The sequence below is a fragment of the Schistocerca nitens genome, chromosome 3 (assembly GCF_023898315.1).
Source record: "Schistocerca nitens isolate TAMUIC-IGC-003100 chromosome 3, iqSchNite1.1, whole genome shotgun sequence".
NCBI lineage: Eukaryota > Metazoa > Arthropoda > Insecta > Orthoptera > Acrididae > Schistocerca > Schistocerca nitens.
Genome location: NC_064616.1, coordinates 308,612,347 through 308,634,316, shown reverse-complemented (window position 1 = coordinate 308,634,316; position 21,970 = coordinate 308,612,347). Strand labels below are relative to the sequence as shown.

Here is a 21,970-nt window from a genome sequence, read left to right as displayed (position 1 = left end):
TCGTAAGAGTTTTCTAAAAATATAATTTTTTCATTTGTTCATATCCATAACACATTTCAAAACTATAAACGTGTTTTTCTCAGCACCCAGCAAAACTCCAACACTTTTCAATCTTTTTATTTGAAAAATTTAACCACAACTTTGAAATAGCATTCCAAAGTGAATCACATAGGGGATTTTCAATTAGTTAATTTAAAAAATATTTATTAACTAATGACTGTCCTTTTTTGTGAAAACTGAACAATTTTATTCAAACACTCGCCAGTTGCACAAAAATCAATCCCCCCCCCCCCAAGATTCACACTGGCGTCAGTTATAGTGTATGCGACAGATCACCTCAAAAGTCAACTTGCCTTGGGAGAATTGCTGCAGTGTCCCCATTTGTAATATTTTCCAACAAAATTTTTTGTAATATACTTACATGCTCAATAACTAACCCCCCCCCCCCCAAAAAAAAGGTTCAAGGAAACACTTTTTCTAAGGATATTACAGTCGTGTTACCCCTTAAACACCAGTGAGGACTCAAGTAACACACCCTTGATCAGTTTTTCAAAAACTGTAATTTCTGTGTTCCTGAATAAGCAATTTGTATTTTATTGCATGCATTAACAAAAGTTTGATTATAATTGTGTTTATACTTCTTTTTACACAATCTGGATTTTTATTTGTGTAGCTGGATATTTATATTACTTCTGACAGAAGCAACTGCTATGGCACTTCCCGCTTAAGACATTTTCCTACTTAACAGTGTCTAAATGAGATTTTACTGCATAGGATCATAATCACAATGTCATACATCAATCAACATAGCATCTCTGACAATTTCAGTACCTTCCAAAGCCACCTCTAGTTATGAAGCAGATAATATCTTCAAAACATTAGTTTTAACAATAATGGGAAGTTATGAAAAAAGAAATATTAGGAACATACACAACTGTGTAACCAACCTTGGATTCATTTTGTGAATTTACAGTACTTGGAAACTGTGGTATGGCTGGTTTCTTAACCTTTGCTTCCTTTATAACAACATCACTGACTGGCTTTGGCACCATCTCTTCAAGAAGTGGTAAATCTTCTTCCGCCTGAAAATGATGATAAAAATTGTCAATTCAGACATCATCTATCAGGAAAAAAAACCTTATCAAAAGGTGATGGGGGGGGGGGAGGAGGAGGAGGAGGAGGATGATGATCTTCTTGGGTTTACTAAATCACTGACATGACTACACCTGCATATAACTGTTATGACACACTCATGTTTTCAATAATCTTCCACTAGATCTCAGCAGATGTTGGCATCTATAGGTTAAATACTCAGCCCATTATTGAGCAGCATAATGGGCAGATGCTAAGTATTAAAGATTTGGGTAACTTTGGGCACAACATGCATCATCTCAAACATGGAGTACAGGGTCAACAGCAACTGAAATGTCAGAGAGGCTTTGGGATCCAAAATATTCCCCTCCTACAAGCTATTCATGATCCTTATTTCCAGACAATGCCCAATTAAATGTGGAACCTCTTTTGTTTTTAGTTATTTGAATGTTTAGTGGTTCAAAATTGCAACATCTCACTATGATATGGAATAAGTGAGTTATACAATTATAGAACATCTTCTCAGCAGAAAATGTGGCAATATGTCGACAATTTACATTTTTTTCACACCTATAGTTTTTATACGTAACTATTTTCTCCCCTCCCCCCCCTCCACACAGAAACACACACACTCCAAATTCTTTTACGGAGTAATTGTCTGAAGTCAATTTTATGATTTATAAATTCTTTAAATCACTCAGCAGGTGGAAAAAGATTTTTGTGACTGAGTGTCTAACTCCTTTCTGTAAATAATTTTTCAGTAAGGGAAACCACTCAACAAATAGAAATGTTGAGCTGTCGACAGGCAAACATAAAAGAGAAATAAATCTTGCTAGCTTCCAAGCTTGCAAGTTTTCTTTCTCTTTCGTGAGTGCCCATCGACAACTCAATGTTTCTGCTATTCTGTAATTGGTCTCCTTTGCTCCAAATTATTTACATTCTGTCTCAATTTTCTTGCTTTAGCCACTCCTTTCTGTGGCACCCACAGGCTGAGTGATGGACAGTGTAAATCAATTCGTCTTCTAGAATTATATTTATTCATGTTATAGTAGTTTTTGAACTGTGATTGATTGTTGACAAAAATCTTTGTAAGGGAGTTAACACATTATGAGGCTGTTGTCAGCATGCTCAACTTTTTAAAAAACTGTCTACAGGAGGTTCTAGCATGGAAATCACTCATTTTCCCTACTACATGCATTTGCGCAATTTTGCTCAATGACAAGTTACCCCAGAATAGGATGACATACAGCATCTATTGTAAGCTCGCTACATGTATTGACAGAAGACACAAAACTGTGGAGTCTCATTTACATCTATATCTGATGAGGGTGCTGTTATTGAGGGAACAAACATTATTTCTGGCTGACTGATCACGTGAGACCAGCTAGCCATCCAATTCAAGCCCAAGTGGCCATGACACCTCTCATTCTATGTGAGTCAGTCGATGCTATGTTCTGATCTTCACTGACAGACAGTGATCGTTCAGCAGATAGGACGATATTCGCAGAGTTACAGATAGTGTCGGTGACAATTCTCTTTGATACTGGTATGTCTATTTTCATAAATCAATCCTCAAATTTCATTATTGGTGCTCTGTCATTGGACAATGTAAAATCAAAATTATGGGTGTATGGACATCAAGAGAGTCCACTGGGAGGCCAAGTGCAACTTTTGATCAAATATAACCAAATGATAACTTATTTCAATATACATAGTTGTGATTGCATTTAAATTGTTTATTTTTAGATGACCAGTTTTGATCTTCTAAGAGAACATCTTCATATCTCACATTTCTGGATGACCGTAGGAACCGTTAGCATGGGGCAGGTGCACCTGTGCAGGCATGGAGAACTGTGCTCAGTGCACTATGAGCAGTGTTGGCGTGGAGCAAGTCCACCTGTACAGGCATGGAGAACACTGTTGTAAGTGTACTGAGCACTGTTCTCCTTACCTGCACAGATTGACCTGCTTCATGCCAACGGTTCCTACAGTCATCAAGAAATGTAAGATCGGAAGATGATCTCTTGTACGATCAAAACCAGTCATCTAAAAATAAACAACTGAAATGCTATCACAACTGTGTGTATTGAAATCAGTTATAATATTAACAGATCACTGTATTTCCTGGAACAATTTTCCAAAAAATCATTCGGACACAGCCGTTCCTGGTAGTTACAGACCCACCCATGGAAAGCATTTTTAGACTGGACACATACTCTACATTCTGTGCATTCTATTCAACCTTCAGTGCCATGTGAAATAATTCAACTGGCACAATTGTTTTAGCCAGAGTAGGGAAGGCTTTGAACTTTCGTGCCCATATAGAGTTAAAACCAAAACTTTCAGACCGACCATGGTTCTTTAAAACCCATCAAATTCTACAAGCTTTCAGTAGAAGTTAGGTTACAACAGGCCAGACTGAAACACCAAAGAAGTGCTTTTCCCCATCTCCTTCAGCCAATGGTCTTCCCTTGGTGGTTGTATGAAAGCCAGATGGCTCCTTTCACTTGTGTGGCGGTTTTAGACTTGTATTTGATGCGCAAGCAGAAGTAGATCCATACCTGTTACCACTTCCCAATGAGCTCTTTTCTAAATTCTTGTACAGGCTCAAGGCTTAGTGGACCTTATATCTAGAAAACTATCTGTACAGTATTTACTACTGTCCATCCAACGAACATTCAAATGTGAACACTTTGTCTCAACTTCCCATGGGCCCAGACTCAGACATCAGGAGGCAGGAAACAGTCCAGATGGGAACCCAAATAGAACAATCCTTCGAAGATTTTTCAATCAATTCTAAAGATAATGCAGCAGCATCCTGGTGTGGCCCACTGCTCCATCTGGTCCTCCAGCATGTTTGCATGGGATGGCCCACCAAGCTGCTGGCTACAATACCACTAGGAATCTGTCACAATTTCAAATTCATCAGGGTATCCTGCTACTAATGCGAGAAAATGACAACTGTCTGGTGGTGGTACCGTCATCCCTGCAGCAATGGCTGTTGCAGCTACTCTACTAGTCGCACTGGAGGACCATCCAGATGACAGAGCTAGTGGTGGGATGATGACTTAAAAGAATTTTTCATTCACACTTTCAAAATGCAAATGGCTAAAGCTATGGCGCCAGTTAAAGCAGATTCAGCACTTAAAACTTTTTTAGCTCCTTACAGGTTGACAACTATACATGGCCATAGCCCGGCATAACTATTCCATGAGCGTACTCACCTATCATTGCTGGATCTTCAATTCCCACCGTCTGAGCAAGTCAAAGAGGAATGAATACCACTTCCTGTGGAGGCCCCAATGTGGGTGCGCACTTTCAGGAAGTCCCGTGGTTGTATTTAGGGGTATATTACAGCACAGCAATTACACCAGGTGGTTCTGATAGTGGCTGCACAAGGGATACTGTGCAGAGACTGCAACCAGCTTGAGCTGCTGCAACATCAACAATCTCAGAACTGGGCTCTTCAACAGCTCACCTAAGACAATGGGCAGCTGGTCCTTCCATCCCACCTACTACAGGGAGTAGCCACAGAAATGGATCTGCCTCTTCCATCAGATAAACTGACAGGGCTGCCATAACAACACTGATGCAGACTGCTTCCAAAGTTCCCCAGTTTTGGCCTCAGTCATTTATGTCTATGTTCGGCAAGGATGCTGACAGCGAGGAACACACATTATCTCTGGCCAAGCGATCGTATGAGATCAACTAGGGTGATTTAAGCCCCAGAGGCCATGAACTCTCACTCATTTTCTACGAGTTAACCAATGCCGTATTCTGCTTTTAAGCAATGATTCCCTAGATCATGAAATTATCATTACAGATTACCAGGTAATCAATCAGCTCTTACTGTTATCCAAGTTAACCAAGCCTGTGTGTGAGATTGCTAGAGTGTGGTTACACTTCAGCACATACAGACTGGTATACTTATGTGAACTAACTGTTGTGGTGGTTTCCACCACCATCTCTCAGTATCACCACATCTGTTCTACTATCCATTCACTTACCTGTCTTCAGCTTAGCTTGTATGCACGGTGAACTAATTGTGTGAATCCTTTTAATTTTATTGTTGCTCAGGACAATTATTTTATTTTATTGTGACCTTATCGACTTTTGTTCCATGATGCAGTGTACTATGCAAGTGACCTTAGAAAAGTGAGTCATGAAACCATCTGTGAATGAAAATAGGAACAGTACAACAATTTTTTGACATTTGCATGTCAAAAATCCGATACTGCTTGGATTTTGTTTTACGTAAATTCAGTGACAGTCCATCTCCAGAGAAACAGTTATTAATTATTAAGAAAATATTATTTACATTTTCAATTGTTGAAATTACTCTGCTAGATATGTTTATAATTTTTCCATTGTCAGCAAAGAGAACTATTTCTTTTTCTTGGATATGTGATAGAAGATCATTTATGTATAACAAGAATAAGATTGGACCCTTTCATTATATACTGGTATGAAAAACTTAAGGACAAAAGTAACTTTTGCATGATGTGTTACTCCCAAGTAACACAGCTTGAGGAAACTTGGACCATACATAAAAAGAACTGCTATAGTATGGAGCAGAACAGAAATATGCACAGAGGTGCATAGAATTACACTTATATACAAAGACAATAATTACATTGAAGTCATGGCAATTTATGATGGTCCCCTGGGCATTACAACAGGCAGGACATGATTTTTAACAGGGTGTGTGATCATGTTCTGCAGTGTGCTCTTATGCTGGCCACAAGGTTGGTAAGGAGTTCTTGTGGTAGAGCACTACATTCCTCCACCAGCAGGTCTGAAAACTTCTAGGTGGTCGTTGCTGCATGTGGATGTGCTGCAACCCGTCTCTTCAATGAATCTCATCTGTGCTTGATGTGTTTTAAGTAGGGGGAACAGGCAGGCTAGTCCATTTCAGAAATGTCCCTTCATTCCAAGCACCCCTCCACCTGTGCTGCTTGATTTGATTCAGTCATACACTGTCATGCATAAAAATGACACTGGGTTGGATGCACCCCTGAAAAGATGCACATGGGGAATGAGTACAGTGTCAAAATAACTTTTAAGTAAAATAGAATTCTATGGTGTCATGGGCAGTGCTGCAAAATGGTTCAAGTCATACCTCACTAACAGGAAACAAAGGGTGTCAGTGCAAGGTACTAGTAAATTAAGTCATCAGTCATCATCAGAATGGGAAGAAATTACATGTGGTGTCCCACAAGGATCCATCCTAGGGCCATTGCTTTTTCTTGTGTACATTAATGATCCCTCATCAGTTACACTGTCAGAAGCAGAGTTCGTTTTGTTTCCAGATGACACAAGTATTGTAATAAATAGTATGTCAAGTGTAGTTCTAGAAAGATCTGCTAATGATATTTTCATGGATATTAATAAATGGTTTAAAGCCAACTCACTGACATTAAACTTCGAAAAGACTCACTATATGCAATTCAGAACCTGTAAGAGGTTTCCACCCAGCATATGCATAAAATACGAAGAAGAGCAGATAGAAGAGGTTGACAGTCTTAAATTCCTGGGATTACAACTTGATAATAAATTCAGTTGGGAAGAGCACACCACAGAACTGCAGAAACGCCTTAACAAATCTGTATTTGCAATTCGAGTGTTAGCAGACATAGGCGACATAAAAATGAAAAAGCTTGCATACTTTGCCTACTTTCATTCCATAATGTCATATGGTATAATATTTTGGGGTAACTCTTCAAGTCAAACAAAAGTTTTCAGAGTCCAAAAGCATGTAATACGTATTATTTGTGGAGTAAATTCACGGACTTCCTGTAGAAACCTCTTCAAAGAACTGGGTATACTAACTACTGCCTCTCAGTATATTTACTCATTAATGAAATTTGTCTTAAATAATATATCTCTTTTTCCAACAAACAGCTCAGTTCATACATACAATACCAGGAACAAAAGTGATCTGCACAAGGACTTAAAAGCACTTACTTTAGTTCAAAAAGGGGTCCACTACTCAGGAACACACATCTTCAATAATTTGCCAGTAAACATAAAAAATTTAGTTACAAATAAAGATCAGTTTAAAAGGAGCCTGAAAGACTTACTAGTGGCCAACTCCTTCTATTCCATTGACGAATTTTTTAATAGAAACAAATGATGTATTGTATATATTCATACTATCGGTATTGTTATTTCAGCTTAAAAAAAAATAAATTGACATGTTCCACATCCACGAGGATCTCCTCAGCACGGATCTATGGAACGAAAAACTAATCTAATCTAATCTAATCTAATCTGAACCCATGAGTGTACTGTGTTCAAAGATTTGAAGTCGGTATGCCCATGCAACATTACGCCTCCCCACATCGTAACACCTGGATCACCAAAACAATCATGTTTGACAATGTTTCTGGGTACTGCTGATGTGCAGGTATCAAAGGAACACAACATACAGCAGAACAACCCCAAGCAGTCCCATGCATGAGATTGCATACCTTGCAATCCTGTTAAATGTTACTGAAATTGCAACCACTGAACAACATGGATTCCTTCTTGACTGTTGCAAACTGTAATGCATCGTATGCTGCTGTAGTTGACTATGGTCAACCACCTCCTCTCCTTTGGAGAGCAGTGCCCTGATGTGTAATGCTAACCATCCGTGCGAAACAATGCTATGAACAATACCAAACTCCTGGGCTACATTGTCATACTTTGCCTTTCTTACAGTTTCCAGACAATTCTTCCCCACCTGAAGTCATGGCTCTGGGCCATGTTGTTATGAAGACCACCACCATAGTGCAACATAACTGCTTGCTGATGGACACATCAGCTTTTCCTTATTCCTTTAACTATCTCATGTTGTTGACATTGTAATCACAGTGACCGCACACCATGTCACGTCCATTTTTCAGTGCACTGAATGGGAGACCAAAAGAGAGTAGTTAATGTTTTATGTTACATTATTTATCTTGTGCTAAAGTTTTACGGAAGTACACCTGTAGTGATCGATCCTCACTCTAAAGATGCTGTTTATTGTGTATACTCGTATAGTTTCTTAATGAAACATCTGCATCCCTTTAATTGGACAGAATGAAAACCAGTTACCGGCAAGATCTCTGATACCATACTGTTGAGTTGCTCTATGAGAATATTGTGAACTGTACAATCAAACGGTTTCAACAAGCCTTAAAAGATACGACTTAGGAACATTTTGTCACTTAAATTTTGTATAATCTAATTTGTGAATTGAAAAATAGCATGTTCAGTGGGGAGACCCTTCTGAAAACCAAACTGAAACTAAGTATCTTATTTAGAGAGAGGTGTGTTATGGTTTTTGCATACATAACTTTTTCTATACCTTTGAGGAGAAGATAAGTAGTGAGCCTGGTTGGTCTTAGTACTTTTCTTGTAAAGCAATGTGATAATCGTGTCTTTCAGTTTTTGTAGTGATAGCCCATGTGATAGTGATGAGATGCTTATGTGACTGAATACCTTGAATATATGGGAAGAATAGAATTTTAGTACTTTATGTATATAGTGTCGATTCTGTGACAGTTTTTGGTTTTGAGGGAGTTAATTACATTCTTAATTTCTTTGGCAGGATATGGTGTAATTGTAATTTGATGTTTTGAGTGAGAAATTAATTTTTTCACATATTCTATTGCTTTATCCCTTGAGTTGGGTTGTCCATGCTAATCTTCTGAGCTACTTCAAGGAAGTGATTATTTAATATGTTGGCTACCTGACAGCTATCATTTACTAATTGGATATTTTCTCTAATGATGAGTCCTCACATTCCATATTTGATTTCCCAGTTTCTCCTTGTACTATTGTCTACATAGATTTAATTATATTATCCGAAGTACTGATGTAAGACAGTGTAGAGATATTTTCTTAATCACTTTCCCTAAAACAGCACAGTACTTCTTATAATATGTAGTCAGTTCTTTGTTTGTCCTAATCATTTCAAATGATGTCCTTTTCCTTGCACACGACGTTTTCATTCCTTTGTGTCTTATTAGTAGCATTCTTTATGGTTTTCTTGGGTAAGCAGCTGTTACAGATTGATAGAAAACCATCTATGAATACATTAATAGGGTGTACAAGCGAGCACGGAAAAAATTCCTGCAATTTTCCCAGTTAAAAATACTCTTTTTCCGTGTCAAATTACATATTTCCCTTGAAGTTGTAAAAATTGTCAATCCTTTGAATAGTAAAGGTTTTATACATTGGCGTAAAACTTCCCGGAACTTTAAAAAGCAAAAACCAGCAAAATATAAAGTATTTTGGAAAGACCTATGATACGCAGCAACATGTACACTGTATTACTGCATCTCAGAAGTATAAATACAAATTCCTCCAAATGCAGCACAGCAGCTTCCGAAGCACTGAAATTGCAATGTGCTTTTGTCAGCCAGTTATAGCCCATGTCACGTGATCTAGACAGCCAATGACAGCAGATGTTCAAAGCATAGGACACACGATGTAGTCAGCCAATAGCAACATAAAAGTTAAGTAGCGTGAACAATCAAATGGGAAAGTTAAGGATTTAAATTAATATACATACTGTGTAGGTACAATAAAAGCAAAGCTTTCACATAATATATTGGTCTTTTTCAGAGTGTGTGACCCTTTAAGATAGATCAAATACAAATGTGCCACTAAAATTTTAAGTACTGGCATAAATGACTGGTCTTCTCAGTCTGGCACTTTCCCATGTGGCTGGGCCTCAAAGTGTTAAGTTTTGAATGAGAGTCAAAAGCTCTGTGATTTAAGAAAACCTTCACACACTTTCATGCCACATAATACATCTTGCACAAAAGGAAACTTACTTTGAAAGTAATGCTTCTCAAATCACCATCTGCAATATTTACCTGGAACCTGTTAAGTGACCCGCACACGAATGATGGATTGCAGCAATCCGAAAAATGTGATATTGCCTGTAATCTGTCACTTCCTCTGACATCTTACACACAAGTGATTTGCCAAGCAATTTCAGTCACTATTATGAACATCACTGTGTTGAGAAGTTCCGCTATGGAAAATGAACTGCTGAGTTTAGCAGCAGTTGCAGCTAACTTCCATATCCTCATGAACACTTGTAAAACATAAATTTAAAATACCAGTAAATGAGAATTACAATTTATTACACTTGTTTTGAAACACTTTTCTAGGGAACTGTGGGTTACTTTACAGACTATATTACGTTCTTTACTGATGCAAAATGGGTCGTGTACATCTTTTTAGTGTGCCAACATAGTTCGTTTTACGTTTCTTAGTCCTCAATTCCTTTTTATTGTTTCTCTTGTACGAGGGTTGGAACTTAAATAGTAGCAACTATTTATTCACAACCGATACAAGAGAGTTACATGTTTGCACCTGTTACTGTCCTTCAAAATAGTCACCAACGTTGTGTAGTACCCACTGCCAGCAATGTGGAAGGCGTAGTATACCGTTAGGAGAGCCTGTTCTGTTGATGGTGTGAATGGAGCGGTCTACTGCCTGTCGAATCTCTGGAACAGTTCTGAAGCGAATGCCATGAAGTGGTTCCTTCATCTTTGGAATCAAATCAAAGTCACCATCACCTGCAACCAGCTTTGTGAAAGAATCATTGACACTTTCTGCGCAACCCATCCATCATTTTGCACCACAATGGGCAGGCACATACAGTGCAAACTTTGGGTGCTCTGTTCAATCAATGGCACCGAGAAGTACTGTACCATCCACCATACTCCCCGGACTTAAGTCCTTGTGACTTTGATTTGATTCCGAAGATGAAGGCATTTGTTTCAAAACTGTTTCAGAGATTTGACAGGCAGTAGACCGCTCCATTTGCACCATCAACAGAACAGGCTCTGCTAACGGTATACTACGCCTTCCACCTAGCTGGCAATGGGTTCTACACAATGCTGGTGACTTCTTTCAAGGACAGTAACAGGAGCAAACATGTAACTCTTTTGTATCGATTGTGAACAAATAGGTGCCACTATTTAAGTTCCAACCCTCATAATATAACTACCATTACTCAACTCCTTTTTATTCATTAGTCTTACAATTTAACTGCAAGTATTTACATAGTTTACTCTATGTGTCTATAGAGATATTGCCAATAGCAGAACTACTGATTACCAAAACTCTTGTTATAAATTGTGTCAGGTAGAGTTACATTGTATGAAATGAGACAGGATTTGAGTATAACTATAACAGATTTCCCTGAACATTTAAATTAAAAATCCTGTTAACTTTACAGAAGGTATGAATGTCATTCTGTTTAGAAGTTAAAAAATTTAATAACGCATATAATTATTTCATAAATAACTCAAAATCATAAAGAGGAAGTCCACTGCATCAGGACTATGAATTTCTATCAATTCTACTTCTATAGCACAAGCTTCAAAATGCAAATCACTGAAAAATCAGAAGATTTATTTTGTATTACTTCTTGATATAAAGGACAACTGCAGCTTTCACTACACCTCTCAAGAGCAGTTTGTGGTCTCTGGGTAACTTTAAATTCTAACGCAAATTTCTTACTCAATGTGGGCAAAGGAATGAATTGCATGCAATCCATCAGATTGATTGGGATTTTCATGCGAACAGTGGTCGGCAATTGATTGCTGTGGTTTGCCCACACACATGATATACGAAGTGACTGATCATCTATGAGACAGATTGCTAAGATCCATCACTCGTGTATGGTGCCGTTTAGAAATGTAAACAGTCATGCTCATCGAAAGCAGTTTATTGTCATGAAGTATTGCATAGTCTTCATCCTAAAGCCTTTGACACATTTCACTGTTGGCAGATGCCTGTGTGTGCACTGTGTTTTGTTGTTGTAAATGGTGCATTTTCTTTGCAACTAAAGTTTTATTTTAGTGTTATTCTCACATTTATGTTTTATTGTGGGCTAAATTAATATTCTCTGTTACAGTATCAGTTCTTACCAGTCAAAATTATGAGAATTAAATGAAAACTAAACCAACAAAAAATTCCTGGAAATCTAAAAAATTTATAGGTTTTTCCCAGATGAAAAAATTCTCAGGTTTTTCCCAGATTTCCTGGTTATCCTGCAGAGTATACACTCTGATCAAATTTGGAATTAACACTGTCAGATTAAACACATCCTTCTGGACACATTACTTTAAGCTTTCTGTTGTCTGTTAATTATTGTAACAGTTTTTTAGGATGCCACTGCATTTTAACCACATGATAAACATTTATATCACCGATTAATATGGCCTTGTCTCATGACTTGAGGAAATATCCTCTCAATAAAAGTTTTAGGGGGATGTCTTTTGGTCAGTATAATATAAAGTATTAGTTCAGCACCAGGTGCCATGCACCTTAGACAGTACCTGTTCCAGGCCTGATTACTGGGTAAATTGATATTACAGTCACATCTTTCTACAGCAGGTGAAAGGTGGACCTTAGTTCACTGTTTTAGTAATAATGTATAAATATTTGACTGATGACTTTAGATGGGAATCTCCTGTTTCAATATTGGAGCAATTACCATCTTCGTGCTCCTGTCGAAAATCCCACTCCCAAACTGGAAGAGCGCGTTCTGAGCTTCACTTTCACCCATTTAATTATGTGCATTAGGCCCCTAAAACTCGAAACATTGTGAGGTTGTGCACAAACGGTCTGTACTTGAACAATAGTAATTCCATTTGCCTACCCACTGATTGCAGATGAATATTCTTTGCTTCACAAAGTGACAGGTTGGTTCATTATATTTATTGAGGTATTTGGAATAGATCTCTCAGCTATTTGGTAAATTTTGTTAGTGATAAGGTTCATCATATTCTTGGTGTTGTTTTAATGTTTAAACATAGACAGTTGGCTGAAAAGTATCATGTTGATCCTACTGAGAACAAATTTTGGTAGTCTCCTTTCAGCAGCTACTCAATCTGGTAACTGGAACCAGACTGGGAAGTCATCAGTGGGGTGTAGATCAACACCCTGTACCCATTTAGTGGGGAGTCTCCAGTTTCAACAGCTGAGATACAGAGACTGAATTCTAATTTCTCAGTGTTGTTTTAAAATAAAAAAATAATCCAGTTGATTTTGTGTCCTGATTGATTACTGCACATGAGACGTGCATCTACTTTACACCAGGAGCCACACCTCAGTTAAAGCACTGCTTGGAAAACTTACGGCCAATGTTTTCTGGGACCCAAAGAGAATTATTTGTATTTATTACCTTGTGCAGCATAAAACTTAAGTGTACATTTCGGCCATTGTACTCTATCTCCTGCATCAACTGAATAAATGAATGAATAAATAAATAAATAAGCAGCAGCCTGGATTGCAAAAGGGGGAATCATCTTATCAGGGCAATGCATTTCCAATAAAGTTACTTAGGTAATAGAAAAACAATGGAATCCAGCTTATTTAGCAGATCTGGTATCCTTTGAATTTTCTGTCCCCCCCCCCCCCCCCCCCTGCCAAAAAAAAGAGGCTGAAATCATTTCGAGTCAAGTAAATAAGTTAGGTCAAATGTACACGGATATGTTGCAGACATTCCACAATTTTTGAGAATACACTCTTGTAACTCGAAAAGTGATTGGGAAAAATGGTACCTAACTAAAAGAGTACTTGCTATCTAAACATATAAGTATTTCACAGTCTAGGTATGAACTTTTCACCTTAGTTAAGCAAGTCTTCTGGTCCAAACCAATTATGTTCCTTTCAAAGTATGCTGATGCAATAGCTCCACACTTAACAATCATATACAACTGCTCGCTCGTCAAAAGATCTGTACCAATAGACTGGAAAGTTGCACAGGTCACACTAATATTCAAGAAAGGTAGTAGGAGTAAGCCATTAAATTACAGACCCTTATCATTAATGCCAATATGCAGCAGGTTTTTGGAAAATGTAATGTGTTTGAACATTATGAATTACCTCAAAGAGAATGGTATAGCAGTCAACACTGATTTAGAAAACGTTGTTCTTTGAAACACAACTAGCTGTTTACACACACAAAGTGTTGAGTATTGATGACAGGGGATTTCAAATTGATTCCACGTTTCTAGATTTCCAGAAGGTTTTTGACAGTGTACCTCACAAGCAGCTTGTAGTCAATATGCATACTTATGGAATGTCATCTCAGTTATGTGACTGGATTTGTGATTTCCTGTCAGACAGGTCATAGTTCATAGTAATTGACAGAAATTCACTGGGTGGAACAGAAGTGATTTCTGGCATTCCCCAAGGTAGTGTTATTGGCCCTCTGCTGTTCCTTATCAGTATAAACGATTTTGGAGACAATCTGAGCAACCATCTTGGGTTGTTTGCACATGATGTTGTCATTTATCATGTAGTAAAGTCATCAGAAGATCAAAACAAATTGCAAAACAATGCAGAAAATATATCTGTATGGTGGGAAAATTGGCAATTGACCTTAAATAATGAAAAGTGTGAGGTCATCCACAAATTCTACAAGGAATCCATTAAACTGCAATTACACGATAAATCGGTCAAATCTAAAGGATATAAATTCAACTAAATACCTACGAATTACAATTATGAACAACCTGAATTGGAAAGAACACATAGAAAATGTTGTGGGGAAGGCTAACCAAAGACTGCATTTTACTTATAGAACACTTGGAAAATGTAACAGATCTACTAAAGAGACTGCCTAATATTACACTTGTCCATACTGGTTTGGAGTTCTGCTGCATGGTCTGGGATCCTTACCAGACAGAACGAACAGAGTACATTGAGAAAACTCAAAGAAGAGCAGCATGTTCTGTATTATCACAAAACAGGGGAGAGAGTGTCACTGACATGATACAGGATTTAGAGTGGACATCATTAAAAGAAAGGTGTTTTTGTTGCGGCAGAACCTTCTCATGAAATTTCAATCACCAACTTTCCTCTCCAAATGCGAAAATATTTTGTTGACTTCAAATCACATAGGGAGAAATGATCAACACAATAAAATAAGGGAAATCCGAGCTCACATGGAAAGAGGTAGGTGTTCATTTTTTCCAACATGTTGTTAAAGATTGGAACAATAGAGAGCTATTACGAAGGTGGTTTGATGAACCCTTTGCTGGCCACTTAAATGTGATCTGCAGAGTATCCATGTGTGTGTAGATGTAGTTTTTAATTACAGTTGTAAGGTTCAAATTCATGTTCTTTTTGGGGTTAAATGCCCTCTAAATGATAAAAACAATGGAAGCATCACGCTATACATGAGAAAAGGTTTACTACAGCCCAAAATGCTCCCTTTGAATATGTGTCATTGGTCTTTACTATGTGGCCTTCAACAAGAGGGAATAAGCTGCAAAGAATTTTATTCCCTTTCTGTACTGTACTAAAAATAGTAGCACCATAAACTTTAAACTCACCTCTTTCTCAGTCTTTTTTTGGATCTGCTGAATTGCCCTAGCATGCTTAGCCATTGCACGTAGTTCTTTTGGGTATGGAGTTGGGGCTCGCATCAGGCGACCTGGTTCTTCAGCAACTGCATCTGCTGCAAAGCTTATATGTTGTTTTGTCCGCCTTGTTTTGGTATCTGGTCGTTTGGTTATTTCCTGTATTCTTACTCTTTCCATCTCTGAAAAATAATAATATGGATAGATAACAACATAAAATGACAAAGAGAGACAAGTACGTACTAATGAGTGAGTGATATTTTCTACCAAACCACTTGCTTATGCCGCACCACACAAAACCAGAACTCTATTCCAAAAGCACTTCATTTTTTAACTGAATTTCCAGCAATACTGCATAATATTTATTTAAATACTTCAAAAAGGTTCTCTTAATATCAGCGGGTATTTGTATGTTGTCTATTGATGAACATCCATTTACAATTTACATCCACTTTGAAATGATTGTGCATTATCTTATGATGCAAAGGACAATCACAGCTTTGCCAACAGACTACTTTGTTGTAAATGACAGAATAAGCAGATTCATGATCATTACAGTACTGTACTTTTCTTACTGCAATTGTTCATAGAAAAAAGTCATCTATCTGCCCCAAAAAGAGAGAGAGAGGGAAAGAAAGGACACGCACACACACGCACGCACGCACGCACGCACGCACACACACACACACACACACACACACACACACACACACACACACACACACACAAAATTACACAAGGGTAGACATAAAAAGAATGTCTGAGCAATGTTTTATAAAAGAAATGCTTTCTGCTTCGATTGGCAGCTACCCTTATTCAGTTGTGAGGATTTATATTATTGTCACTCGTGCTTATGTCCTCCATAATGTCATTCCTATCTAGATGCACTCTCTTCTTTCTCAATGTCATTCATCTTATGCAAAGTCTTTGAAACAATATATGATTGTGGAATTTTTTAAGCATTAACATGTTGGCCATGGCATTTACTGGTGGTTTCCTTGAATCAGTGTACTCACAAAATAGAACTGTACAATTTTATGGACAATATTTGAAACCAGGATTTCATGGAAAGCAGAAGGTCCAAATTAGAATATTTCATGTGTTTATGATATTACAATTTAGTGAACTATCAATTTCTGAGCCAGAGATGGGTACACTGAATCTGTACACTCCACATTCATCAAGCACAGTAACACAAAGAATGTATATTTTACTGTTATAATTCCACTGCAAGCTCCAATTGAAAAACTGTCCTTATCACCACTGCCACTGAAGGAATTCAATGGAACTAGCGAAAGAGAGGGGTGGGGGACGAAAGATCTTGAAGGAATTGTACGGGAATGAGGAGTGTGTGGGGGGGGGGGGGGGGGGGGTTGTCATCCATACATTACAAATACAAAATGAAATGATCTATGACAAATACATTCTAAAATAAAATAAAAATAATTACATACTGTATATGAAGTCAAAACTCACCTGAAATGTGATATTTCTGGGAGCTCTGTGGTAACATAAAATTCACACAAACCATTTGATTAGTCTCTCTGTCCATTTCTTGTTGCAAAGTGGGCAGAGGCATGCTCTGGTTGTCTGATAGCCACAGCGCATTAAGTTGTGTGAGATTCAGAATTGAAACAGGTAAATTTTTCAGACGATTTTTGCTCAAATTCAATACACACAATTTTGACAGGTGTCCAATTTCAGCAGGGATGTAATGGAGTTTATTTCCACACACACTTAATATGGACAGGCTGGAACAGCTTCCAATTTCTAAAATTAAAAAAGTTTAACTATTTCAGTACAGTATTCACACACCAAACACGTTACAAGAAAACAACTATTCCACGAGAATTACCAAAATATATTTTTCAATCCATTAGGTATCTTACTAGTTTCCTCCAAATTCATGAATAGTGTGTCAGTTAGGAAAACCAGTTTCCCTTATGCAAATAATCATAATGTCTGTAAAAAAAAAAGAGAGAGAGAGAGAGAGAGAGAGAGAGAGAGAGAAAGAGAAAAAAAAACAACCCATGCTTATCTCATTATTGAACAATGTGTTCATTATTTCTTGTAATGCAAATGGGTATCCAAAGGAATCAATCTGACAATGCACAAATGCATCAAACAGTTCTGGTGTAGGAGCTCTTGGAATGAGAGGATATTCAGTAAATGGACAGGACTGCCCATTCCCCCAACTTAAACCACGTCAAGCACGTGTGGGATGCAAAAGTTGGGTAGACATATTGCAGCATCCCCATGCACCTGTCAATTGCAGTGGCGGAGGATTGGAATGCCCCACCACACGAACTCCTTACCAACTTTGTGAGCAGCATGGGAGCAGGTTGCAGAGCATGCATTGCTGTCTGTGGTGATCACATGCCATATTAAGAACCATGTCCAACCCTTTGTAATTGTCCAGAGGACTTTCATATATGAACATGACTTCAGTGTAATTATTGTCTTTGAACAAAAATATCAATTCTGTTTGTATCACTATGTCCTCCTTTCAGTTAGCTTCTGTGCTATGCTGTAGCAGTATGGTCCAAGTTTCATAGCTATGTTACTTGTCAGTGACACATCAAGCAAAAGCTACTTTCATTCATAAGTTTTATACAAATGTGCCAGAAACGTTATAAATAATGGCATAAATGGCTTGGTTTTCTGGATCCAATTTTTTTTTTACATGACTGGACCTCAAAGTGCTACTTGTATCTGTACCACTGAGAAGCTTTTGTACCATACATAGTAAACATGCGACAATAATCATTTGACCACAATTTTGCTTCCTAAACTAACTAACAAAAAGTAGTGTATTGTTCTGTAGCCTTTATTTTTAACAGGTTCCCAAGAGAAAAGGAAAATGTAAATGGCAAAAAATGTGCACTGTCTCTAATCAAAATCTCTCCTGGTGCACTTTTTTGTCTTTTGTTTTAGGGCACAAACACAAACTGAGGTCATAAGCACCCAGGTCATAACTTTAGAACCCCAATACGTAAATAAAGTTAAAAGTGACTATACAGTAAGCCCAATCAACGGAAGAAAAGAGAACTAAAAACAAGTACTTCCCCCTGGAGAAAGGTCCACAAGATATGCCATAGAGACAGTGGAGGCCCCTATCTAAAGATTAAATGCCCTTCATCATATAGCTGCGACGTGACTGACAGCTTGAGCATTGTTTGCTAAAATGGCCGATAACTACAGTCTGTACTCAATGAAACTGCCTGTCCATCTAACATATTACAATGTATGATTAGTGCTTCACTGAACATCTGAATGAATTCTTAACATTTTTCATATATCATAAAATATTCACTGTATACTAAAAAAACAGAACAGACTGTACTTGTTATAATATTCTCACAGTCATGAAATGAATTCTGTAGCCTTGGACTATGTGTCCATGGGACAGCAGAAAATATGGAGGCTTACTTGAACATATTTTATAACTACATAAAACACAATGATTCTACACAGTAAACTTTAGTGTTTTGGAAGAGGAAGACTCACTGGGAGAATTCACAATCAATTACAGATACAACTTCATGAAAAAATGGTGTGAGGAGTGAAACAGGGAGTAGTCGAGACATTAATTTTCATTAATTAGCATAAAATGAGTTTTACTTAAATTCCTTCGCAACATTACCTGGTGGAAGTTCTTGCAAAATGTTATCATCTACATTCAGAATGTGAAGCTTCCTCAGAAGCCCAATTGAAGCTGGAAGCATTGTTAAGTCATTTTGACTCACAATCAGCTCTTCCAAACTGGATAATTTGCCCATGTTGTTTGGCAATCCTACAAGTTCATTATCATCTAATTTGAGGGTGACTAAAGCCTTCAAATTCCCAAGGGTTTCAGGAACAGTCTAAAAATTAAGGTTCATGTAAGAGCTGTGTTAATGAAAAAAGGTAAAAACACAGTTCACATATAGCACAATTTTAATAGGTAATCTCAAACAATAAATTCACTGACATTTTACTTTAGTGTAACCATTTATGACTATAAATTGTTATTATCACACAGTGTATACAAAACAAGACAACACTATAGGATATATCTTTAACTCTTAGTTTAGTAATTCAGTCAATGACATTTAATAAACTATTTGAGCATGTCGTACGGAAACATATGGTAGTATTGAAGACATGCCACTGTAACTGCAAATGATACAACAAAATATGACAAAGTATGAATACACATTAGATTATATAGTTCTTTATTACTGTCTATCCACTGCAATATTATTGTTAAAAGATATGTGCATTCATTATAGTTTTGTGCTGCTGTTCTGTGTAACAAAAAGTGGTGCTAAATAAATAGTTATTTTACCCAGAACCACAACTAATGACACAAATTAGAGATGAGTATTTAAAAATCACAAATATTATTCAAATTTACTGTATCAATTTAAGGCTGTGATCTTTCTGGTGGGAAAATGTGAAAAATATGGTTTTTAGAAGCGGAACCTCAATTTGTTATCACAAATACAAGAAACGATATGACAGAACATCACTGCATTTCATGACCACTAGATAGCAAAGTTGCTGAGCTAATTTCAGAAGGAAGGAAGATTAGGGTTCAATGGCCCATCGACAATGAGTCATTAGGGATGCCTAATTTCTGATTCCATATCCATATCATCTTTGTCTGCTTTCCCATACACAAACCTAAAACCATGACTCCTCAGAATTTGAGGAATCAGTCACATAAAGTAAAATAATTGCTAACTGAGGTAGAACTAGGAGACAAAAACCATCTGCTTTGCTTACAGATAAGTGCTCTTTTATTAGAACACAATTAAACAATGATTTTTTTTAAGAACTGTATTCCTTCAACAACTACCAACCAATGAACATTCTATCCTAGCAGCTAATCAAGATGTAAGTCTAGATGCAATGGTTTCTATAGCTAACAAAATCTCTTATGAGAACACGACACTCAGTCAGTTTATATATAGTACCAAAACTGTTTCGCCGCTATCGCAAGATCACAGGTTTTCTCGTCTGGAAAACCAGGTTTTACAACTAATGAGCCAGATTCAGCTATGGACGTGGACACAACTGAGAACCACATTGAAATCACTGGGGCATGCACAGAAACATCCCATGTGTCAATACCATTATAAATTCAAGCAGAGTATGAAGAAATGCACACCACGATGCTCATTTGTTTCTTGACCGTCTGCTAGGGCTCACATGGAGACCTAAAATGCTTCCCACTTGACGTGGTACAGAGTCAGGAGGCTAAATTGTCCCGTTTATTCATAATTGGCACAAAAAATCTTCAATTTTTAGGTGATTCCAGAACTGATGTTTCCATACTGCCAAAAACAGTACTAGATCGCAAAAACAGTCCGAAACAGCAACACTAAGCTGCAAATGGTTATGTAATACACGTGCCCACATGGTGAACACGTACCGAGTCTGAAAACAGACCTTCAAAGAAGTTTCCATGGCCATTTCTTCTTGCAGATGTTTATCAGCCAATCACTGGTGTTGAGTTTTTGAGCTATTATGCTCTGTTGCTTGATAAAGCCCAAAAAGTTGCTTGACCAACAAGCTCTAATCCCTAGCACAGGCTTTGCGGAAGTACCTACAGGCAGTTTAGTGATTTTGATTGATGCACAGCACAAATATCAAGAGTCTGCTAAAGATATGTCTTAACCTTCTCATAGAGAAACCTAATAACTGTTTCCTGAAGTTAATGTTCAAAACATGATCACAATTACCGGCCCTCCTGTGCATGCACAACCCAGATGCTTATAACCAACAAAAATTAGTTCAAGCAGAATTACAATTTCTAGAGTTGATCAACCTTGGAATATCTTGTCTTTCTAAAAGACCAAGTCTAGTCCTCTCAAACTTGTTTCAAAGAAAGATGGAACTTGGTGTCACTGTGGAAATTATCAAATTTTAAATGCTGTCATGGTGACAGGCTAATCTCAATACCTCTTTTACAAGATTTCAACTGTCATCTCTCCAACAGAAATATATTCTCTTAAACTGACCTTATTCAAGCTTACCACAACATTACTGTTGCATCAGAAAATGTGATTAAAACAACTTTGATTACACCAACTTCCAAATTTTTGAAAATGCCATTTGGTCTGAACAATGCAGCACAACATTCCCCGTCATAGCATTTTGCATTATTTGCCTTATGTGTATTCCTACTTAAATGATATTCTAGTGGCTTCAGCATCAGAGGAAGAACTTTTAACAAATACGCAACAGCTTTTCGAGTGGCTGGGTCAATATCACTTAAATTTAACACAGGAAAATGCACTTTTGGCAAGAAAGAGATATCATTCTTGGGTTATCATGTGTCACACCAACGACTTTCACATTTAGAATATTTAGTATTCCCATCAGCAGACATTGAGATGTATACAGAAAAGCTCGTGTGGTTATTGCAGCGGAATAGTACAGAATGCTCTCACGGACAGTGTGTGGACAGAGCCACTGACCTAGGTGTTTAGATGCCAGTGACAATACACATAGCCCGGCAGTTCTAATGC

The 21,970-nt window shown here is 37.5% G+C and overlaps 1 protein-coding gene across 5 annotated transcripts in view; it reads right to left on the bottom strand.

The window, feature by feature from the left end:
• Positions 1 to 21,970, bottom strand: part of LOC126248280 (protein lap1) — a 160,183-nt gene that overhangs the window by 46,134 nt on the left and 92,079 nt on the right. For all 5 annotated transcript variants that reach the window (XM_049949126.1, XM_049949124.1, XM_049949130.1 and 2 more), the window contains 4 exons: positions 19,099 to 19,318; positions 16,932 to 17,225; positions 15,429 to 15,637; positions 948 to 1,082 (listed from right to left, as the gene is read on the bottom strand). In XM_049949126.1, the coding sequence (XP_049805083.1) occupies positions 948 to 1,082; positions 15,429 to 15,637; positions 16,932 to 17,225; positions 19,099 to 19,318 (858 nt within the window). The remainder of the gene's footprint in view (positions 1 to 947; positions 1,083 to 15,428; positions 15,638 to 16,931; positions 17,226 to 19,098; positions 19,319 to 21,970) is intronic.